General features: G+C 34.5%; 1 protein-coding gene across 3 annotated transcripts in view; it reads left to right on the top strand.

Moving 5' to 3' along the window:
• The window catches only part of LOC118191705 (uncharacterized), a 199,305-nt gene that overhangs the window by 129,780 nt on the left and 46,900 nt on the right, over positions 1-22,625 (top strand). Inside the window, exons 3-4 of one of the 3 annotated variants that reach the window (XM_085826359.1) lie at positions 15,448-16,627; positions 19,822-20,726. In XM_085826359.1, the coding sequence (XP_085682485.1) occupies positions 20,709-20,726 (18 nt within the window). In that variant the 5' untranslated portion in view covers positions 15,448-16,627; positions 19,822-20,708. Of the gene's footprint in view, positions 1-15,447; positions 16,628-19,821; positions 20,763-22,625 lie in introns of all 3 variants that reach the window. The other 2 variants (XM_085826362.1, XM_085826360.1) reach the window with 2 other exon arrangements.

Raw genomic sequence — 22,625 nt, 5'->3', positions numbered from 1 at the left:
GTACGGCCTATTAAATTATACACATATTTTGCTGCACTTCGTTTAAACTTATCTCTTCGAATTTTATTACATATATATTTCTCATTCAATCAATTCAGCTCTCACTTCACGGCAAGGCAAAAATGCATAAAAACTCAAGACATCTTCATTAAAAATTGTAAAATACAGAAAAAAAAAGTAAAACACCAAATACGGTTAAAATCAGTTACATAAAGACAATTTTTACAATTAAAATCAGAGTTTCTACGCCAAAACAAGCAATTCGGCTAATGGGTGGAAGACCAAATTTTCGTTGCACAGACTTGAAAATTAACTTTCGGTCCCACTGGGCAAAAAGACACTGAAGTTAGTGCACAAACTGACTTAATTCACTATACTCTACTAAGAGTTTCAAATGTAAACAAATGGCGCCTCGTTACACCGAGCCCCACCTAAACATTTGAATTGTTGATACGGCACAATTCAAATGTTTAGGCTTATCTGTACTGCTGAATTATTAGTCGGCACGGCACAAGCAAGCCGTGCCTACTAGGAGGATCAGGGTTGTTCCTTATAATAATAATAATATATATATATATATATATATATATATATGTTACGGTGAAACACCGAAATCTGGAGAATGTCGACTTTCCCCGGTGAATGTCAACATTCACATAGTTAGTCTCTTGGTGTATGTCCGAAGTATTTTCCAAATACTCTTATTTCTGACTTACACCCGTGAATGTCGACATTCACCATGTACTAATGGTGAATGTTGAACATATAACAATTGTTTACGTTCCTCGTATTAGAATGAGGCCGACATGGATGACGCAGTTTCGACTTTAAATATACTTAATAAATTCAGTCACTCTCGTCTATTTAAACCAAACTGAATACATTTAATAACAAAACATTCACACGTAAACATTTAGTAATAATTCAGCAGTACAGATAAGCTTTAAAATAATAATTACAACAGTTACAGGTCAGCTACGCATTTAGCGACCGAATTCTACGAACGACAAAACTCAAAAGCGTGTTGCCAACGTAGGGCAACGAAAAGGTAGAAATTAATTCGATAGGCGTGGAAGTAAACATACTCCCACCCTATCAGGTTTAGTCCTGATACATAGGCAAAGGTGAAAGTTTATTAATTGGTCTTTTAAATATACCAGTTTTAGTTTTGACTGTAGCTACGCGAACTAAGCCGTCCTTCCCCGGATGGACATCGATGATCCGTCCTATAGGCCAAGCTAGAGGTGGAGATCCATCTTCGATGACAAGAACCACCGTGTCGATCTTTAGATTGGGTCTGTTGTGCTGCCACTTGGATCTCTGCTGAAGAGAAGTCAAATATTCCCTTTTCCATCGATTGCAGAATCCCAGACGTAGATTCTGTACAAGTTCCCACCTAGAACTCCTTGTGCAAACATACTGATGTGTCTCTGGAAAGGAAGTCAACATATCACCTGTAATAAAATGAGAAGGGGTTAAAACATTAATAAAGTCAATATCAGTATCGTTCACGTAAGTAAGCGGACGTGAATTCAAAATAGCCTCGATCTGGGTAAGTAGCGTTGATAACTCTTCGTAAGTTAAAAGAGTCTCTTTCAATACTCTTCTCCGATGAAATTTCACTGAGCGAATGCCGGCTTCCCATATTCCTCCGAAGTGTGGCGAAGCGTTTCTGTTGCATACAAGGAAGACCAAATCTGATTTAGTTCTTGTAGTTTTCGGCATGCTCCCACAAAATTGGTACCGTTGTCACTGTAAATGTGCCGTGGTGCACCGCGACGTGAAATGAAACGTCTAAGTGCAGCGATAAACGAGTCTGCCGTCAGGTCACTGACTGCTTCTATATGCACAGCTTTAGTCGACAAGCAAACAAACAGAGCTATATAGCCTTTCGTTGTTCTAGAGCCACGACCCTTATTAAATTTCATAGTAATAGGACCAGCGTAATCCACACCAGATGCGTAAAAAGGTCGTTCCAAAGTAACACGATGTTCAGGTAAGTCACCCATCAATTGCGGATTTGAAGCAGCTTTAAATCGATCACATATTAAGCAATGGTTGACACAACTGCGTATCAGTCTCTTTCCTCCAATTATCCAGTAAGATTGCCTGATGAGGTGTGATAATAAAGAAGGACCAGCATGAAGGTAAGTAATATGAAGTTCTTTCACTAGTAATTCGCTAAATTTATGTCGAGAAGGAAGTATGACAGGATGTTTGACGTTAAATGCTAAAGATGAATTTCGAAGACGTCCTCCCACCCGTAAGAGACCATTTTTATCTACGAATGGATACAAAGAACGTAGTTGGCTCTTCTTGGGTAAAGGTTTTTCTTCTTTTATACATTTTAAATCATCTTTGAAATAATGATTCTGAATCCAACGAATAATGAAATTTTCTGCTACTCGAATTTCTAGAAATGTTAGCGGCATAAGGCACCTGGAGTTAATACCACTACGTGAAATGTTCTGAGTAACATGATGCTTCTTGCAATTAGTAATAAATCTTTGGCAGTAAACCAGGATACGAACAATTTTACAACGCGAAGAATAATGCTCGAACAAATTAGCTAATAAATCATTCGATTCACGTATATGAGAAATAAAAATAGGATCAGATCTTTGTTCGGCCTTTACTTCAGTATCATCTTCAGATTTTAATTCATATTTAGGCCATTTTTTCTCTTCCTGACGCAACCATGGTGGATCATTCCACCACAAAGTACAATTTGGTAGGAGTTGAGGTTTAATACCACGAGAAACAATGTCTGCAGGATTCTGTTTAGAGGGAACATGATTCCAATGCTTAATAGGTATCACTTCTATGATTTGAGATGTTCTGTTTGCCACAAAAGTTTTCCACTTACGTGGATGAGCTGATAGCCAAGACAGAACTACCTTGGAATCCGTCCACGCAAAGATTTCAAAATCAAACTTCTTTAAAATGTTCAATAGAGATCGCATTAATCTGATCAACAAATACGCAGCACAGAGTTCTAATTGAGGAATGGATACTTGCTTTATAGGCGCAACTTTAGTCTTTGATACCAAAAGATTAACCTTAACCGTACCATGGAATTTTTGACGACAGTAAATGGCTGCCGCATAGGCCTGCGAAGATGCATCAGAAAATCCATGTAGTTGGATAACACTGTCCATTGTAAGTATGATACATCTCGGAATTTCCCAATTATTGATTTGACTGAATGTCTCTTGAAATTTAAACCAATTATATGAGATATGCTGGGGAACAACTGAATCCCAGTCGCCTTTAACTAACCATAACTTTTGATAGAATATTTTAATCAATATAGTGCAAGGAGATAAGAGACCTAAAGGATAGAAAATGCGAGCAGATTCTGCTAATATGCATCTCTTTGTTATAGGTGCGTTGATGTGCAGTGTAGCTTTAAAACTAAAGGTATCAGTAGTTGAATTCCAATGGAATAGTTTTAAAGTTACACTGCACATCAACGCACCTATAACAAAGAGATGCATATTAGCAGAATCTGCTCGCATTTTCTATCCTTTAGGTCTCGAATTAGGAGATATCTCAAAATCAGAATTCATTGAACAATGTTCCTTAAATTCAGTTAAGAATTCTACAGAATTTGAACTCCACTTCCTCAAATCAAAACCGCGTGCATGTAAAATTGAAGATATTTTCTTGCAGACAGATACTGCATCATCAACTGTATTTGCACCCGACAATAAGTCGTCCATATACATATCCTCTTGCAATATACGAGATACATCTGATTCCTCTATAGACACTAAAGCTACCTGCTTCAGACATCGAGTTGCTAAAATTGAAGCAGAGGAAAGACCATAAGTAACTGTTTTCAACTTGTACGTACGCATTTCATCACTGGAATTGTATCGCCAAAGTATCAATTGATAATTCTGATATTCAGGGGCTACCATCACCTGACGATACATCTTCTCCACATCGGCTGTGAAAACAATTTTAGAAAATCGAAAATTAATCAAAATCTCAAAAATATCTCTTTGTAATTTCGGACCTACCCCTAAAAGAGAATTCAATGATATACCATTTTCAGATTTACAGGATGCATCAAAAACTACTCTTAATTTTGTCGTTGTGCTGGAAGGTTTAATGACCGCATGATGATGAAGATAAAACTTTTCTATATCCGATCTGTTAGATAAATAATCATTAATCACAGTCATATGTCCTAACTGTTCATATTCATGTATGAAATCTTTATATTGTTTTTCAAATTCCGGATTATCTTTGAATTTTCGTTCCATAGAACGCAACCTAGAAATTGCTGCCGGTTTTGAATCACCCAACTTCAAATGCGATTTATAAAATGGAAGTTTTACCACAAATCGCCCATCTGAATTAACAGAATGAGTGTTTTGAAAATGTGATTCACAAAATTGTTCCTCAGGTGTCAGAAATTCCTTCTTTCCAACATCGACAATATCCTCCATTTCCCAGAAACGCTAAAGTTCGTAATCAATATTTATATTATCTTCTAACTTTATGAAGTGTGAATTTGCTGTTTTGGGACCTTACATATTATTTCCGACCTTCTCAGCAATCACCCAACCGAAAATTGTATTTTGAGCTACAGGCTCATTTTTCGAACCATATATTTGGCCACATCTCAAAACGGAGAAAAAATAATCAGCTCCTAAAATCAAATCAATTCCTTTGGGTTAAGCAAAATTCGGATCCGCTAACGGAATAGATTTAATGTATTCTATATGCTTTACATTAATGACTTGTTCCGGCAATGGCAAAGTTAACCTATCCAAAATGTATGCGTTAACATCAATTACTTCATTATTTAACTTTGACTGAATTTTAAAATCAACAGAACCACGAGTTTTGGAAGCTGGCACTCCGCCAATTCCACGCAAAAGTAACCTTTGATTAATTCTTTTTAATCCTAATCTTCGAACAGCTCGTTCAGAAATAAACGAACTTTCACTTCCGAAATCCAATAATAATTTAATTTCGATAGTTTCGCCACTGGATGAAAATGCGAGTGCGAGAACTGTAAACAAAATCGCCGAGTTGCAATTTTGAATCATATTACTAACTACCTGACCTTGACCCTCGCATGATTCATTCGAAATTCTCTCTCGAGTGCTTTCGTTTTCATTTGGCGCTGTTAAAAGCTGTACGTTGTTAGCTTTAATATCTTCATGCAACAAACTATTTTGCGTATTTGAATTACACAAATTACACTTTAACTGTGAATTACAGTTTTTGATTAGATGTGAATTTAAACATAAAAACACAATCCTCGTTTTCGTACAAAGTTCTGTCTAGCAGTAACATCCAAATTCTTAAATTTAACGCATTTATATAACGCATGAAGTCCGTTACATTTCGAACATTTAGTATTACTAAATTTAGAATTATGTAATGTTTTAGAACTAACATTACTACTTTTATCAACAACTTTAGCTTCCGCTTCTTTATTTATGATAATTTCGAGAGAAGAAAATCTTAAATTTAAAAATCAAAAAATGATCCAATGTAGGAAAATCATCTTCCGCTGTTGTCTGTGCCCATAACTTTCGAGTTTCTGAATCTACCTTTTGAAGCAACATAAATATTAACCATGGATCCCTAAACGTTGCTTCGTCACCAAGAGCTTTTAAACCTCTGATAACTTCATCGGAAGTATCAGCTAATTGTCGTAAATTAACATTATCAACCTGTGAAATACATTTTGATCCATAAATGTTTTAATTAACGATTTACGATTTGCTGCTTTTTATCGTACCTAGCGAGCAATTTTGCCCATGCTTCTTCATAAGAATTATTTGATAACGGAATATGTTTAATTATAGAAGCTGGTTCATCAGCAAGTGATCCGATTAAATACTGAAATTTCTGTATATTCGATAAAGTAGTATTATGCACTGTTGCAACAAACAAATCTTTAAAATTCATCCAGTCATTAAAGATACCCGAAAAAATAGGAATATTCAACAAATAGGTAACTTAAAGTTACTAATATTAGAATTTCCTGAAACATTTGGCACATTAGCCGCATTTAATACATCTAATAAATTTTAATACTGAAGTTTCAAACTAAAATACTTCGATTCAAAATCTTCAATTTCTGACTGTTCTTCTGGTAATTGGGCATCAAATTTATCAAAATCTGAATAAATCCTTTCCAAGCGCTCCAGATGCAAAATTACTTCATTTTTAGATAAATCGGAAGAAATAGTATTCTGAAGCCTTGTGAAGGCCGCTTTTGCCCTACCACGCAATCTAATGACAGTAGCTTGATCCATAATAAGTAATCGAAGTATTCAAGTTCTAAATGAAAATCAATACGAAATAGCTATAAAACTTCAAGAATCAAATTCAGATGTAAATCGAAATAAAAAGCACTTATCTGTACTTGAACTCCTGACGAATTCTCGATCTGATCTCGTCGGTGCCTCCAGAAATTTGTTTACGTTCCTCGCATTAGAATGACGCCGACATGGATGACGCAGTTTCGACTTTAAACATTCTTAATAAATTCAGTCACTCTCCTCTATTTAAACCAAACTGAATACATTTAATAACAAAACATTCACACGTAAACATTTAGTAATTATTCAGCAGTACAGATAAGCTTTAAAATAATAATTACAACAGTTACAGGTCAGCTACGCTTTTAGCGACCGAATTCTACGAACGACAAAACTCAAAAGCGTGTTGCCAACGCAGGGCAACGAAAAGATAGAAATTAATTCGATAGGCGTGGAAGTAAACAACAATATCATATTTTCTTCTCCGTAGTTCAGTCGCGAATAAATACACTTGAGACTTGAAATAAGAACTTAAGAACATGAGAACCTAAAACACACAATACATTCAAAATGAGAAAGAAAATAATAGAAGTTAAAAACTTACTTAATTATACAGTACGTTCTAAATGAGAAAATAAAATAACAGTAATAAAAACTTACTAAATTATGTGATTCAAATCTTATTTATTCCAACAACTTAAACTACACTCATGTCCATAAATTAAGGATAATACAAAATCAGGCAAAGGAAGAGTTAGAAGCAAAACAAATTTGACTTATCTGTAAAGCTTATTTATTAAACAAAAGGTAAAGAGCAAGAAAAGATGCTATATGTTTGATATTATTAAAAAAATTAGCGATTTTTTTCTCCCGGGAGCAAATTACAAAAAGAACCTATTTACAAAAAACCAATATTACATGGTTGGTATGATTGTTAATACAATGTATGTCTCCCAGACGATGCAATACAGTCCGTACAACGCCTAGGCATACTGAGAATGAAATTATCGATCTGATCTTGGGGGATATTACACCAATCAAAACGCAATGCTCTCCGAAGTTCCGGTAGACATGTAGGAGGAGGTTGACGGGCTGCAACTCGTCGGCCAAGCATGTCCCACACGTGCTCTACTGGATTCAAGTCCGGTGAGAATGCTGGCCAGTCCATACGGGTGATATCCTCCGATTGAAGGCATTCGCTTACGATGTTTGCACGGTGAGGACGGGCGTTGTCATCCTTAAACACAAATTGTGTGCCCATGGCGCCCCGAAACAAACGTACATGTTGTTCTAGAATGACGTCCCGATAGATTTGGCTTGTCATGGTTCCAATTTGAACATGCAGGTCAGTTCTGGAACACAGAATAATTCCATCCCAAACGAGCACTCCTGCACCACCGTAACAGTGTCGTTCAATGATGTTTTCTTGGTGGTAACGGGTACCTGGAGCTCTCCATATGAATGTCCGGCCAGAATCAGACCGCAAGCTAAACCTGGACTCGTCGGAAAACATCACACAAGCCCGCTGTTGCGGTATCCACAATGCATGCTTTCTATTCCAGGCTAACCGCAGGCGACAGTGAGTTGCAGTAAGTGGAACGCATCTGACAGGTTTACGAGCATATAGACCAATGTGCCCTAAGCGTCTGTACACGGTCTGCCTTGAAATTGTCGTACCAGTGACGAGACAGGTCTGAGGCTGTGCTCCGCCTGTTTCTTTTGTCAGTAACTGCCAAATACCTGTCCTCATTCGGCGTTGTAACTCTGGGGTGCTGATCCATAATGACTAGGAAATTAGAGGCGAAAGCAGATTAAACCTTCGGTTTTATTTTCAGGAACATGTTGCGGCTACACAAAAGTCGGCATATTAAATGTGCCTGTTGCAAAGGCAAAAAGCAAAAAAGAAGAAGCAAACAGACTGCAGTCCAGCTAAGGCAAAGCGTAGAAAGAAAGTGCGTCATGTTGAGGATGAAATCTTAAGTCAAACTGAGTTAGTTTTGGTTCTCAAAGCATTTTGATTGCATAGTTAATATTGCTGTAAAATTATTATTGGCTGCTTCAGTTTTAGTTCAATTTACATCATCAGAATTACGTAAGAGGTATATGACATAGATTTTTCTCGAAATGACAAAGTGCAAATAGATGTTGCTATTTTTAGAATAGAGAAGGAAATTAATTTACGCCGCTAATTTAATGATTTGCATATTCTTTATTTTTCTTACCTATTCCCCCCCTTCAAGAAGAAAAAGGCAAAGCGACAGAGAAGCCTTTTTAAAGAAAAAGCGTTAAAGCACTAGCAAATGAAAAAAATAAATAAAAATAAAATTTAAAAAATAAATAAAATAAAATAAAATTTTGATCCTGTAAAGTATAATTTATAAATATCAATTTTTTAAAATAAATTTTTAATTTTTAGAGTCCTATTGAATTTTTCAGCATTTCAGTCCAAAGGTCTTTTTGTTTGAGAGTTCACATAATCATAATTCTTCAGGTAAGGCTCTTGTTATCACAGAATATCACAAAATAGAACTTTTACATAATCATTACTTATAATTAAATGTAACGCACATAAATATTTATGATACTAATTTCCATACTGATAAATTATATTTTAATGCCATAAATATAATAGGAGTAACAGTTTCAGAAATTATAGTTTCACCTTTGTTATCTTTCATTTACAATTCCTGATTTTACCAAACTGGAAGGCCTCGCAATACTTCTAAACAAACATATCCATCAATAGAGCTGTCCTCTTGAGCTAACCAATGTGTTCGCTGCACTGGTGGCCCAGGGTGCCTAGGCTGTTACTTGAAAAGGCCTCCGTTCCTTGCATAAGGTAACCTTTGAGAACTGCACTAATACATTCCACAATTTAAAAAAGTATAATAATAAAAAAAAATTATAATTATATGAGAAAGATCATGACTTATGATAGGGCATAGTTAAAGTCTGTAAGCTATGTCCTGGATATTTTTCTTCGTGTCTTTCTTCATACTTTTTGCTTCACTAATGTACTACTAATGCTTTGCTCGCTCGGCTTCTTGCTTTTTTTTTGGGGGGGGAGGGGGAAGAGATGTAAAATATAAAAAATAGGACGGCTTTGCTCTATGCGAACAAGCAACCTCTAATTAACTTTCCTCAATTTCAGGATCTTCCCCCTAGACCAGTGCTTTCGAGAACATTCGAGGCTATTACGTAACCGCTTCTATAAATAGAGAACTCGCGCCATTTTGCGTGGGAGACCGCTTCTGCCTCTACTGCTGTTAGGATCTATGCTGCCGCTCTCATCTGTCTCCCTTTGTTAGAATACTATGACGCAATGAATTTAATCTTATTTAATAAAGAATGATAATATGCCTTTTGAATTGAATAAAGATATGCAGCTATAAATTTAATTTCTTCTGTGTCATTTCACACCAAGCTTCATTCATGTGCCATATTGCCAAAATATTACATATATATATACAAGTTTGATGCGGCCTATTACAGCAAAAAAGGAAGTGCAGAGCTACATATTATAACAGTCCCATAATAAAAAATTTCAACAATCTATGGCTACTTGTTTTTGGATTATGCGAGATACCTACGTGCATACGTACGTACAGATGTCACTAAAAATATTCCATCTAAATCCATTTGGCAACCCGTTTTGGAGAGAAAAAAAAAAGTCTTTTATTCTGTTTTTAAGTACAGATATCACGCCCCCCCCCCAAAAAAAAAAAAAAAAAAAAAAACTTTCAGATGAATTCGAAAGCGATCAGAATGGGTATTTTCACTAAAATATGATTCCCGAAATTTTTCGCAAGCCGCGAAACTTTTACTTCGTACAAGGAAATAAAAAAAAGGCAGAGTTCACTTGAATTTTCTCATTATAGGCTAAAACTGGAGCACAGTTACAGCTATCATATATTACAAGGACATCGTGATGACTTCATAAAGAAAAGTTTTAATCTGACAACATTTTTGCCATAGATTCTCCAGTGCATTGCAATAATATCGTAAATTTGATTATTTCAAGTGCAGTAAACCTTCTCTAAGACGACCACTTACAGTTTCAAAGGACTTTGGTTTTCTGTAAATGTAGTGGTTTTAGACAGCCGACGCTTATTGCCGTTGTTTGTTTATGTTTTCACAAATGCTAGTCACTTTCATAAGTATCATATTAGAGATATGGTCTTTAAAAGAAAGTTCACTCTAATATGAGTTACTGAAAATGAAGTGAAACCTCCGTTCCAGTTGACTTTAATCTTCAGTGGGAATGTTCACTTTACAGAACATTAATATCGTGATCTTCAGTGTTGATGTCTGTTTATATTCTCAAAAACCATTTCACTTTCGAAGAAGGTGCTCGCAATGGTAGGTTTTACTGTTTAGGCATTTAAAGTTATTTGATTTTTTTTTTTTTTGACAGTACAGCAAACTGTCTCTAAAGAAACTATTTGTGTTTTTTGACAATTCTGGTCTTCTGTGGAGGCGGTTATGTCTGTGGAGGCATCTTAGAAAGTCGATATACATTACTGGTGTTTGCTTATGCTCTTAGAAATATTGATCACTTTCAAACTGGTTATCTGTGGAGGTGGTCACTAAGAGAGAATGTACTACGCTTTATTTCGAAATTTTAATCTGGCAGCTCCGTTGTTTCCCTGTCCGAATAGTTTACAATTCAGTTAGCAATTATTGTCGCTAGAATGAGTATTTTTAAGCCAAATTCAAGATACTCTCCCTCTGTGCGCAGTACGACTTGAGTGAAAGCATTTTACCTTGCTGAAATTAATATCACGAATAACACATGCATTTGTTTAATAATCTTCTCAAATAATATTTTTCCCCAACTAAGGGAATTATTCTTTTCCCTCAGAAATGAAAACATTTCAATTTTATTTATCTTTTAGTATCCCAAAAGCATTTGTTTTGTGGTATTGCGATTATCACCCCCAACCTCCAAAGCTATCCCCTATTCATCTGTGGAGATGGTCTTCCTAGAGAGGTGATGTTAAGTATCGATGTTTATTTATGTTGTCAGAAATAATGATCACTTTCAAAGATGGTTCTCTTCTTAAGGTGTACAGCTCGAGAGGTTTCGCTGAATATGAAGGCTCATAATTGTCCAAAGTCATAATAGACGAACAGATAGACGAAATGAAGTATGTGTTTGCCATATTTACATTTAATAGTCTAATAATCCCAAATAATAATGTTGTTAAGACACAATAACACGCCGAATAAATACTAATTCAGAAGTCAAACAACAAAAATCAGCGTTATATTTACCAAAATATAACGCTGGTAAATATAACGCTGATTTTTGTTGTTTGACTTCTGAATTAATAATGTTGTTATCGATCAGTAATAATGTCGAAACTCTAGAGCTTCCTTCTTGTATTTTCCGTTGAACAAAATAAAAAAATTAAAGCAAAATAAATACTACACCTATCTGAACCTTCTTGTAGTATTGTGAAATTTCGGGTAGTACTAGCTCCGAATGCTGTATCTTTTAGAAACGACAAATTTTTCATCTTCGCTTCCTTTCAGTAGGTGCTGACACTAAAGGTGGAGTACCCAGGAGGTGCAAAAGGACATGTGCACCCCCTCCAAGTTTACTCTTCTCATTTCTCCTCATGCTTAATTTTTTTTGCATCATATGCGTCTTGGACAATATTTATATATAAAAGAGGGGTGCATCCCTAAAGAATATGTTCCGTTCCCCTTCCCAAACAGGCTCCTGTGAAAGAAATGCAGGAGGCATTATTTCTTTCCAGATAATGATATGTAAGCGCCTAAAGCAGGTCTTCTGAAAGTGCCCATCTAAGCATATCATCTCTTTATGGAGTTGAATGGTGCTCGAGCAGTAGTCTCGGCTCTCGGTAAATGAACAGTAGTCAGGAAATCCATGGCCTTTCGCTCAAGTTGTTATGTTTGTAATCTTATAGCTTTAAATGCGCTTGAATATTTTTTTTTTTTTTTAATTTTTCGATTCGACCATGAGTAAGAGTAAACAGCAGTCGCTTTTAAATTATGTTAACTCTGGTGAAAAATATTCCAAATGTCAATTTGAAGCAGGAAACTCTGCTTTAAATAACAATGAAGAAGTAGAAAATAGCCTATCTGAATCGGAAACAAGTAGAGATTAATAATTCACTATTCTTCAGAAACTACCTATGATATAAAAACGACATCGCAATTTGAAAAATATGACATATCAAATTACGTCAATTGTAAGTTAACTGACGAAGAAAAAACTGATTTCATTGGAAAATTTTGGTTGCTAATAGCTACATGTGGGTCTTCAAGCTCTTCATTTGGTAATGAGAAAGTGAATAGGAAATTTCAATGTAATTTGCTGTTAGAATAACCAGCATTTCTTAACTAAACCACATAGACCCGGAGTAGTTCTATTTATCTGTGATACAACTCTTTTCAACTGAAGCATCGTTAAAATACTGTTATAAGGTTCAGAGTTGGAAGAGTTAAAATGCAATGGGATTCTTCTCCGAGCTCAGCTTATCAGGACTTGTGTTCCTCTTGACTTGCCTTCGAAACATGAACTGTCCTGACTCGGAACAGTGAGCTTACTCAAGCTATGTTCAATAAATTGTGAAGTAGACAATACACACAGGAAGGGTATAAGAAACCCTTTATTTTTCTATCTTTACAGAGATTTCTGGAACTTCGGAATACAGAGACCAACCACTTGTGGTCTGAACGTAAGAATATAAAACTACTAACTAAAACTCTAACTAAAACTAACTTTGAATGAGTATACAAGTGCCTAGCAATAAGATTGGCCGTTATTTAACAAAGTCCGTGTGTAGTACGGAGAGCTGCTAAAACTACGATACGTTTGAAATTATCAAGAGGACTAAACCTCTGGCCTTGAAGGCAACAATCAACCGAGTGAAAGCTCGTAAAACGACAATGGCAAGCGGCCTGCTTCCAATAACTCCTTCCTCTATCTTGCTTGGCAAAAAGCCACAACTTAAGTACTTGGCGTTAGCAAGACAAATTTACATAAATAAGTTAAAGCTTTTAATTCTGGCCGGAAGTAGAAAATAAGAAGTGATAGTAAAGATTTAAAATAAAATAAACGTTAGTAAAACTTAGGATCCTTACAAGCTTAGTAGAAAGAAATGTTGGGTGATGATTCCTACTTGAAGAAATGGCATAGCAGATGCTATCCCAGACACATATGTTATCCGTGTATCGCTCTGGCTCTTACTTCTTACTTTCCTTGCGTTTGCTTTGACTCATTTGAAGGCTATGAAGTTTGACAAAGAAGACATACGGAAAGTTCCCTAAGTTTTTTTCTGCTGTCTCAGAGCTTTCTGGCACTCACGGTTCTACCATGGGTTTGGATATTTTCGTAGTTTTGCTGATATCATAGGTATAGAGACTATTGCTGCCTGCATAATAGCATCAGTAGCTGATTTCACTGCTTCATCGGTAGGCACATCTGTGGAAAAATGGGAAGCTGATCGTTATTGTAAGGATCATTCCCTACACTGAGCAAACTAAAAAGAAATGATGAACAGATGGCAAGATCAACAGCATTAAAAGTTTTTGCAGGCTCGTGGAAATAGGTATTTGTCTATTATTGAGGAGACAAAGGCAGTAATCTTCGATCATTTGCTCTATCTGCCTGCCTCGAGAATTTGTATCCTTACTTCCACACAGCGGGCAATTGGCATTGAAGATTCCCATTACGATAAAGGTGTTCTGTTAAATAATCTAAATCTGGTTGATCGATGTGTTGGTTTGGAGGCAGGTAAAGAGAACAAATCGAAACCAAATTCCGTACATTAACTTTAATGGCTACAGCTTGGAAGCTCGTTCTTAACGAGATTGAGATCGAGGAATAGTCAAGTAAAGCTAGAACTCACACGCACAATCACCATCAGGATTTCCTTTACTCTTCAAACAGTATCTTCAAAGCTTAACCTGTTGCTCTGATTTCTACAACGTTTCCTGGACTGCCAAGCACACAAGACGATACACACAGATAATGTGTTTGATATCAAAGAGATTTTGGGGGAAAACACGACATTTTCATGATATGAGAGGGGCGATTAGGAGTGGTATTTGTTCTTTCTGTGATGCGTTTTTATTTTCTCTATTTACAAGTTATCTGAATCAACAGAATCAAAAATCATGTCATCAAATGAACTATTACTAGCACTTCTATGTATGTTAGTTTTTATTTTAGCGAGTTCATTTTTTTTTTTTATTACATCAGTTGATTTGTCATTTTTGGGCTTACTTCTAAACTTCTGGGATTTCGATGATGGTGTTTGTGTGTTAACTGATGTTTAGTTTCCAATAGATCGAGTTGATTTAACAGCACTTGCAAAAGATATGAATGCTCATGGTTGAGTGCCTTCAACTATCCTTCTGGCTTCTGCATAGGATACGTTTCTCGCAATTTTAATAGCCTGAACTTCCCTGTCTGACTTCCATTTGGGACATGAGCGTGAGAAGCTACGTTTTCAGCCTTACAATTTATGCACAGGGGAGCAGCGGTACAGGTTTTACTATCGTGGCCTACCATCGAACAACGTGCACACGTGAGTTTACCACGGCAGGAAATCTTAGAGCAGGGGTTCTCAACCGGTGGTACGTAAGAGAAAAATAGGGGGTACGCAAAGAAAAAGTAAATTAAGAAAAATCTCGTTAAGAAAAAGAAGAATTGATAGAAATTTCCTGTGATCAAACTCATACTGAAGATTTCAAAACCAATACACTTGTTAAATTTTGTCTGAACCGAAAAATAACTTTAAAGGCAACTTTAAAGGTGTGAACACAGATTTTCTTCCATGTTATATTTAAAAATTAAATGCAGAACAAAATTAAAAGTGGATCTTTATTTGCGGTTAAAACTAAGTGAAATAAGACCAAACACAAAGAAATTTGTCTCTCTTAAAGAGCCCAACTTCCGCACTAAATTTTAGAATTAAAGTATTATAACTTAAATTTTGATAATAAAAATGCTAACCCATTTTTAATCTAATATATTTTTTGTGTATGCATATTTAATATATAAATAGCCAATAGGTTGTGCAAATGGCAAAATATATTTACTTTTAATATTTCTATTGAGAAATTGAAAAATAATCATTGTAAAATGTAGCGGTGGTACTTAAGTTTTTCCGTTTTTATTTAGATGGTGCTCTCTTAGAGTGACCAAAAGCTGATACTGGAAACATCACATCGGCTACGGAATATATGGTCGTATGGGATAATTGAGGTACCCAGCCTTAACATTTTTAGGCAGATCAGGAGAGTTGAAGATCAGGGTTACATGTTTCGTGTTTATCAACTGACCTTCCTTACGCACCATGATCGGCCTGGCAGCACAGACATTTTCATCAGCTAGCTCTAAAACGAACTTTTCTTCGTAAACAAACAGAAGGTCGAACTCAGAAATTACGCCTCTACAAAAGTTTAGCATTTTTATGTGCATACACAGTTACATCAATTTGCCCGAGCTTGGTTAATCGATAGAGAGAAGCAGATTGGATGGCTGAAGTTGTATCGATAAACAAATCTCCAGAAAGACGAAGCTTTATATTTATTGGCTCGCTAATGAAAGAACGATTATATTTATTAATTACGAATGGTAATTAATACCTTTGACATTTCTTCAGAAGGGCTTGAGACTACAAGGAAATGTGGACATACGTTAGGTTTATTAGCACTTGCATCGGTACGCATCTTTTTTATAGTAAATTCTTCAGCATGTTCGGTATTTGTAATGATGTGATTAGATTCTTGGTTTTTAATCATACGAATATTTGGAGTCGCCATATTTGAAAGAAAAAAAGATTTGAGTCCGACCGCCCAACCCTCCACGGATCCCAAAAAGGGAGCCCAGATTCCTGTGTTCCTATAACAAACTGAAGCTCCATGGTCGGCTTTCCCGAAAGCAGGTACTCCCGAGACCTTATCCCCAAGCCGCCGACACTAAGGTCAGAAGAACAGCCGATTGACACCCGTGAGGACAACAAAGTGCAGTGTATTAGGGACAGTACCTTTTCCCTCAACTATCAGGACACTCCTTTCCAGTGACACGGATCTCTACACATGGCAAACACATGAGTAGTTTTCTCGCCACTTAAAGCTAGAAACAAGAGCTGTAGTAGCCTCTCATGACTAGCCTCAATCTCTAAAAGAGGAAAACCACAGTGAAGAGAAGTCGGAGACAGATGGTGTTAAGAGAAGGGGAAAAGAAGAAAATAACCTGATAATACATAAATAAAAATATATGTTGACTTGTGACCATTTTTTCGATCATTAAAAGATTTTTATCAATTTTCCAATGATGTTGAATTCCAGCGATTCTAGTAAGTAACTATTTTTGTTCTCATGGTATTTTTATTATTTTTCTTAAATGTTCTTTAGTTTTGTAACTTTTATAACTTACGATGTGATAAAAATTACATCAATGCTTGAACAGTTATAAATAGGAGAAATAAGGTTGATAGAGCGTATACTTTAGTTTTTTACCGTGTAATAATTATAAACTAAAGAAATTGCTTCTTTCATGGCAATAATTTCATGCACTCCCCCACACACAAAAAAAAAATTAATTTCTGAGTACGCCATTGGGCACTAATATCCTTGACCTAACTTTTTTATTAAAACGATAGCGCGAAAAGGATATTTAAATTTACAGTACGCGCCGTTTAATCAGAACACGATTGTCCACGGCTATTTTGATAACAGTAACGGAATAACATTAACTGATAAGAAGTTTCCTTGAAAATAACAGTTGAATTTAAGTAATTTAATAAAGAAGCGAAGAAGCAGTCTCAGTTTAGCTTAGGTCTTTACAGAGAATGTTTTCCCCCTCCTAAAGAAGAGAAATTCGCAGATTTTTTTTTTTTTTTTTTCTGCTAAAGTACTACTACCTGTGGCAGATCACTCTCAAGATCGATGAAATTATTCAATTCTACGCCAAACTACATCCCCCCTTTTTTTGCCTAATTTTAAATGGCTGCAGTCTGTTTTGCACCCTTACTTCTACATTTTTCTGTCACTTGGCAGTTAATTTTTATAATTTTTTTCTATTTTACTTGACTGCTCAGTTTAAAACAAATTTATTCTATACTACTTTTATTTTACTAACCGAACTGTCGATCGGTTTACCGTGTTTCGTATACAAACGAGTGATGTTTACCGTGGTGTCATATACAAATGAGCGAAGCTCTGACAATTAGATAACTGCCTAAGAATGTTACTATGATTAACCGCGATCACACTAAGCGGAGTCTACTGTATTTCGTCTTTTTCTGTCTTATTAGGAACGTTAGGTTTTATTTCGAAATTTAAATTTGGCAACCCGGCCGCCGCTGTCGAAGAGCTAGCTGCTTTGGAAGAGTGAAATCCGTTATCTCTCAAGGTCGACACATGCACTTTCCTCCGAACTAGTGAAGCAAAAAGTAACTTCTTTCAAATCGACGGATATTTTTTACCCTTTTATTTATTTGCATATATATCACATTAGTTTCAAATTAGAATATTTGAAATCAACTAAGCTGACCTGCGGGGAATAACATACCCTTTACCCATTGTATGGATGATGAAGCCTAAAGAAAAAAATAAGCACAAACGTTGGCGTTAGAATAGAATGAGAAATTGTTCGCTCCTTTCAGTTTGTGCGCATTCGGGAACTTCACATGTACGTGCCGAAAAATACAGAAGATAAATTCTGCAGCAGTATAAATATGGGGAAGGGGGTGGCGCTACGGTTTACATTACTGTCAAATATAAAATAATACTTTACGGAATGTGCATAATATTTAAAGACTCATTGATAAAAAAAATGAACTTAAAACTCCTGAAAAATTTTTTGTCTTTACTGATTCAGCTTAATAATATCAAGTTCTAAATTTAAATCTAAATTTAGAACTTGATATTATTATCGCTCTAAATTTTCGCTTTCTTTTAAACGGAAATTATCACAGTGAACTCTGTAGTGGCAACCGCATTCCGAAGACTTCCGCTTCTAAAAGTGATTAATACCTCTGAAAACACAAGCAAGCAGTGACACTGAACTTCACTTCCGTAAGACAACCACCTCCACAGAAGACCGAATCATCCGGACCGTAAGTGAAAAGGCTCACTACATTTCATTTTCCCATTTAAAGCAATAGTCCCTTATAAAGTTTCTAATAGAGAAATTCCTGCGAAACCTTCAAAAAGTGTACCTAAGCTATTATTTTAAAGCCTCCGTCAGGCGACCACTCAAACTTTCGGATGATTTTATTTTCTCTTGTGGATGCCATTTCCTTAAGGATGTGACATTATTATTATTTTTCGAAACTTAATTGTATTATGTTCATATAATTAAATTACATTAAGTTGACATCATTCATTTACTTTGCGATGATATTATTGTTTAAAATATGAAGCATTATGCCCAATGAAACGGAAACTGGCTTACTCTTCCACATTTTTGCTTCCTTGTACAAAGTAAAAGAAGTATTGTAATCGCTAAACATTTTGGGTATCATATTTCAACGGAAATATATATTTTGACTGCTCTCTTATCCATTTCGAAGATTTAATATTTTCATGATATCTGTACGTGCGGACATAATGAAAAGCAATGTTTTCAAAACGAACTGTAAAATGGATTTGAAGTGGATTCAAAAAGAATTTTTTCTGCACGTCCGTATGTATCTACGTATATATGCATATATCTCGCATAACTCAAAGACGATTAGCCGTAGAACGATGAATTTTTGTATATGATACTGCTATAACATCAAGTTGTGCACCTCCCTTTTTTATTGCAATCGCCAGCACCAAACGGTATATCCTTACCCGGCTTAAAAGTCCTTACTCAGCTTTTATTTTCGCAATCGTCAGACGTAGTCATTTACTTCTAGTTACAGAATTTTTTTAAACGAAGAACATATTCATGTTTTGACAATGTCAAATGTTAAAACGAATTAATTTTTGACGAATGACGAAATCTGACTTTTATTATGATCTTCCGGTTCCTATAATTATATTGAGAAATTTTTACTCTTGTTTTTAAAAAATAAAATTATAAGAAATTTGACTCCCTTACGAGAAAAACTGATTATTCAATTTCAGTATTTGCAATTTTTGAGGTCATTTTCAACTTGTCTTGAAGGATCGGTTAGTTAAGTTAGAATAATTCGAGGAAATAAGTTTAAATGAAATGCAGCAGAATATGTTATACATATTAATAACTTAATAGGCCGTACAAAAATGTCATGAGGTGTCCACATCAGAATTTTTTTTCAATGGCATTTCTTAGAGGAGGAATGATATTCAAGCTTGATGTTTTGCATTCCCAGAAATACTTGTTATTTTGAAAAGTGGATTTATGGAAATTTGTATTGTTTATGGAAAGTGGTCGTCATAAGAGGTGCCACTGCATATATGGGTGTTATGGTTTATCATTTTTTTTTTCACATTTCTCTTTTATTTTATTAATTAAATTTCGGGTTAAAATTTTCATATTTTCATAGAATTTTAATTACAAAAATCTTCTTCTTTGCAGAAAACTTCAGCCACCAGAGAGTGAAAGGCTAAAGTTACAACGAACTGGCAATTCGCTCCAAGTTCTGTTACCAACAGTAGAAATACGCTGAATTCACGGAAATGCAGCGATGCCCCATCATATGTAACAACCATACGAAGCAATTTCTCTCTGAAAATCTTCCATCAAAATTCTGGGATGCATATTTCTTATACTCTTGGCCATAATGAGATAATCCTATTAAATGCAAACTTGACTGACTTGGCAAACTGCGTAACTGTCAATGAATGAAAAATGCTGATTTATTAATTAGAATTTTGCATCACAGAAATCTAAAACATTTAGTGTATTGTCATGGAATTCATTGTATACAACATCTGTTAAAAACATTCCTAACCTGTAGCTACGTTTTTATTAGGAACAAATTAATTAACGTCAGGTTTATTGTTTGTTGCAATAAACCCATGAATAGCGAGAATTAAAATAATAAATATTAAAATATAACGTAATATTAACAAGTAAACTTGTATATATTGGTAAAAAGAAGGACCTACGAACAAACCTAAGAAACCAAAACTAGCGCGAAACAGTAACAAGGAAGTAAATGCATTAAATCAGCCAATCGGAGAGTATCAACTGAAAAGTTGCCGTTTCTTGCGCCGCGATTACGCAATATACGCGCCTCTTGACTTTTCCTAGAATTTCCTGGAATACAAGAACAAGGTTAGCCAATCAGAATGCTCCTAGGGATTTTTATGAGGAAGTAAATTCTTAGGGATTTCGAATAGGGAATTTTTATTTCTCTCTTCATCTCTCGCCGCTACACCGAATCTCCCTGTTAACAGTGTTTCTATCAGATAAAACCCCATCTATGAGTACAACAAAAAATATAAATATTATTTAACAAGATGCCCAGAGTTGCTAAAGTAAGTTCATGATAATAAAATCTCACAATTAAAAAGGTTAGTATTTCATTTAAATTACAATTTATGACTACTTTAAATGCATTCGAAATTAAAATTATTTAATTGAATAAATATTTGTTTTCAAAATGTTGCAATAAAATTATTTGTTATAAATATTGGTCCCCTCCTCTCTCCACTGTAATAATTAGTATTTAAGTCATGTTTATTTTTTTTAATCTAGAAAGACATCAGTATTTTTTTATGCTAAGCTTAAAATTATTTGTTGAAATATCGATGTTATTGAGTTTAATTTTTGCAATGCATTAATATTTTATGATTTTATGGTATTTATGTGTGGAGGTGAGGGGTCTGATTGAGAAATTTTGTGCATTGATATATTTATGCTGTTGTTTATGTATATGATTCTTATCGCGAACTGTGTAAAAATATGCCCTTTTCTGAACCTTATCTTGACACTTTGAAATTGTGCTTTACGTTTAAAATACTTAAATGTTCTGAATAAATAAAAAAAAGAAAAGAAAATCACGAGGTTTTAAGTTTTCGCAAATATTTATACTTAAATATTTTTCAAATTTTGCTGTGCTTTAGTTTGTTACTTATGTTAAATTTAATGTTGTTTTAGTTCATGTAAAACATCATTTATTGTATTCTGTTTCTCAATGTTTGTTACTTAAAAGAATAGTTAATATTATTAGATTTTTCTGATCGTAACTTTAATATTTTAAAATTTCCATTTTTTAACTTGTACATTTTATTGTCTTACATATTTCTGACACATGTCTATAATTAAATATTTATATGTATAATTCAGCAAAAGTAATTTTTAATATAATACGTATAAAGAATTATAAGCCTGTTTACTTCACTTCTATTTTATATGCCAAGATTTTAGCTGATCAATAACTATGGTTTTCAAAATAATAAAATAAATAAAAGTATTCCAAGCTATTATTTTACATTCATAAAATTGCTTATATGCGTTAAATAACTAATTAAAAAATATTAGAAGAGTTTACATAAGAAATGCAAGATAGTAATAGTATGAAAGCAAAAGAGAAGGTAACCGACCTCTTTCGAAAGGCCGATTTCGGCTAAAAAATCTCCATTTTTTTATTTCACATTTTTAAAGGTCATAATACAATCAAAACTACTTTTCTTTTCTTAACATGTTTATTAGAAGTGAAGATAAACCAGTTTTTTTTTGAGAGACGGTAAACCGGAAGTTATTTTTTGCCACAGCGGAAGTGAAAGTTTAAAGGGCAAATTAAAAACTTAATTTTCGCCTTTTTATGTTATGTGTTATCTAAATAATTTTAAGCATTTAAGTTAGTTTAGAGAATCTGGAAAAGTATTTTTACTATAAATTTTCTCATTTTACGTTTGGCAAAGTGAATAGTTGTGTATATATGTGGGGCATTGTTAATCTGAGAAATTTAAACGCTATTTTTTATACTTTTTTTATGATTTATTTTCAAACAACCATGATAACTCTAAAAATTCCCTTACAGAATCACTTGAAATTTTGCAAACAGAGTTTGCATATTATTATGCATGATATAGGCTGAGAGTTAAAAAATTAGCCTTACAGAATTTAAATTATATAATTTTTCCTTCAATAGTGTACGCGTTTGTTTTCTAATTTTTGTGTGTTGACTAGCATATTTAGCCATGCATTAATCAACATTTTCCAATTATTCTACTTCACTGCACTCTTATGGTTAATCATAATTATTTTCTAGTCAGTGATAGCTGATGTTTTTGTTAATTTCGATGTAAAATGTTTAGTTTTTGCACGAACTTCACAAAATAATGAATCTGTTATCACTTTTCTAGTGATTATATTTAAGTGTGAATACAATCCAATAAAAAAATGTCATAAATTGAGAAATATAACAAACA

This window comes from Stegodyphus dumicola, chromosome 1 (assembly GCF_044657685.1).
Source record: "Stegodyphus dumicola isolate Sdum_Otavi_A_Nest chromosome 1, ASM4465768v1".
Classification (NCBI taxonomy): domain Eukaryota; kingdom Metazoa; phylum Arthropoda; class Arachnida; order Araneae; family Eresidae; genus Stegodyphus; species Stegodyphus dumicola.
The sequence above is the reverse complement of the archived record's forward strand: the minus strand, read 5'-3'. Positions and strand labels throughout refer to the sequence as shown.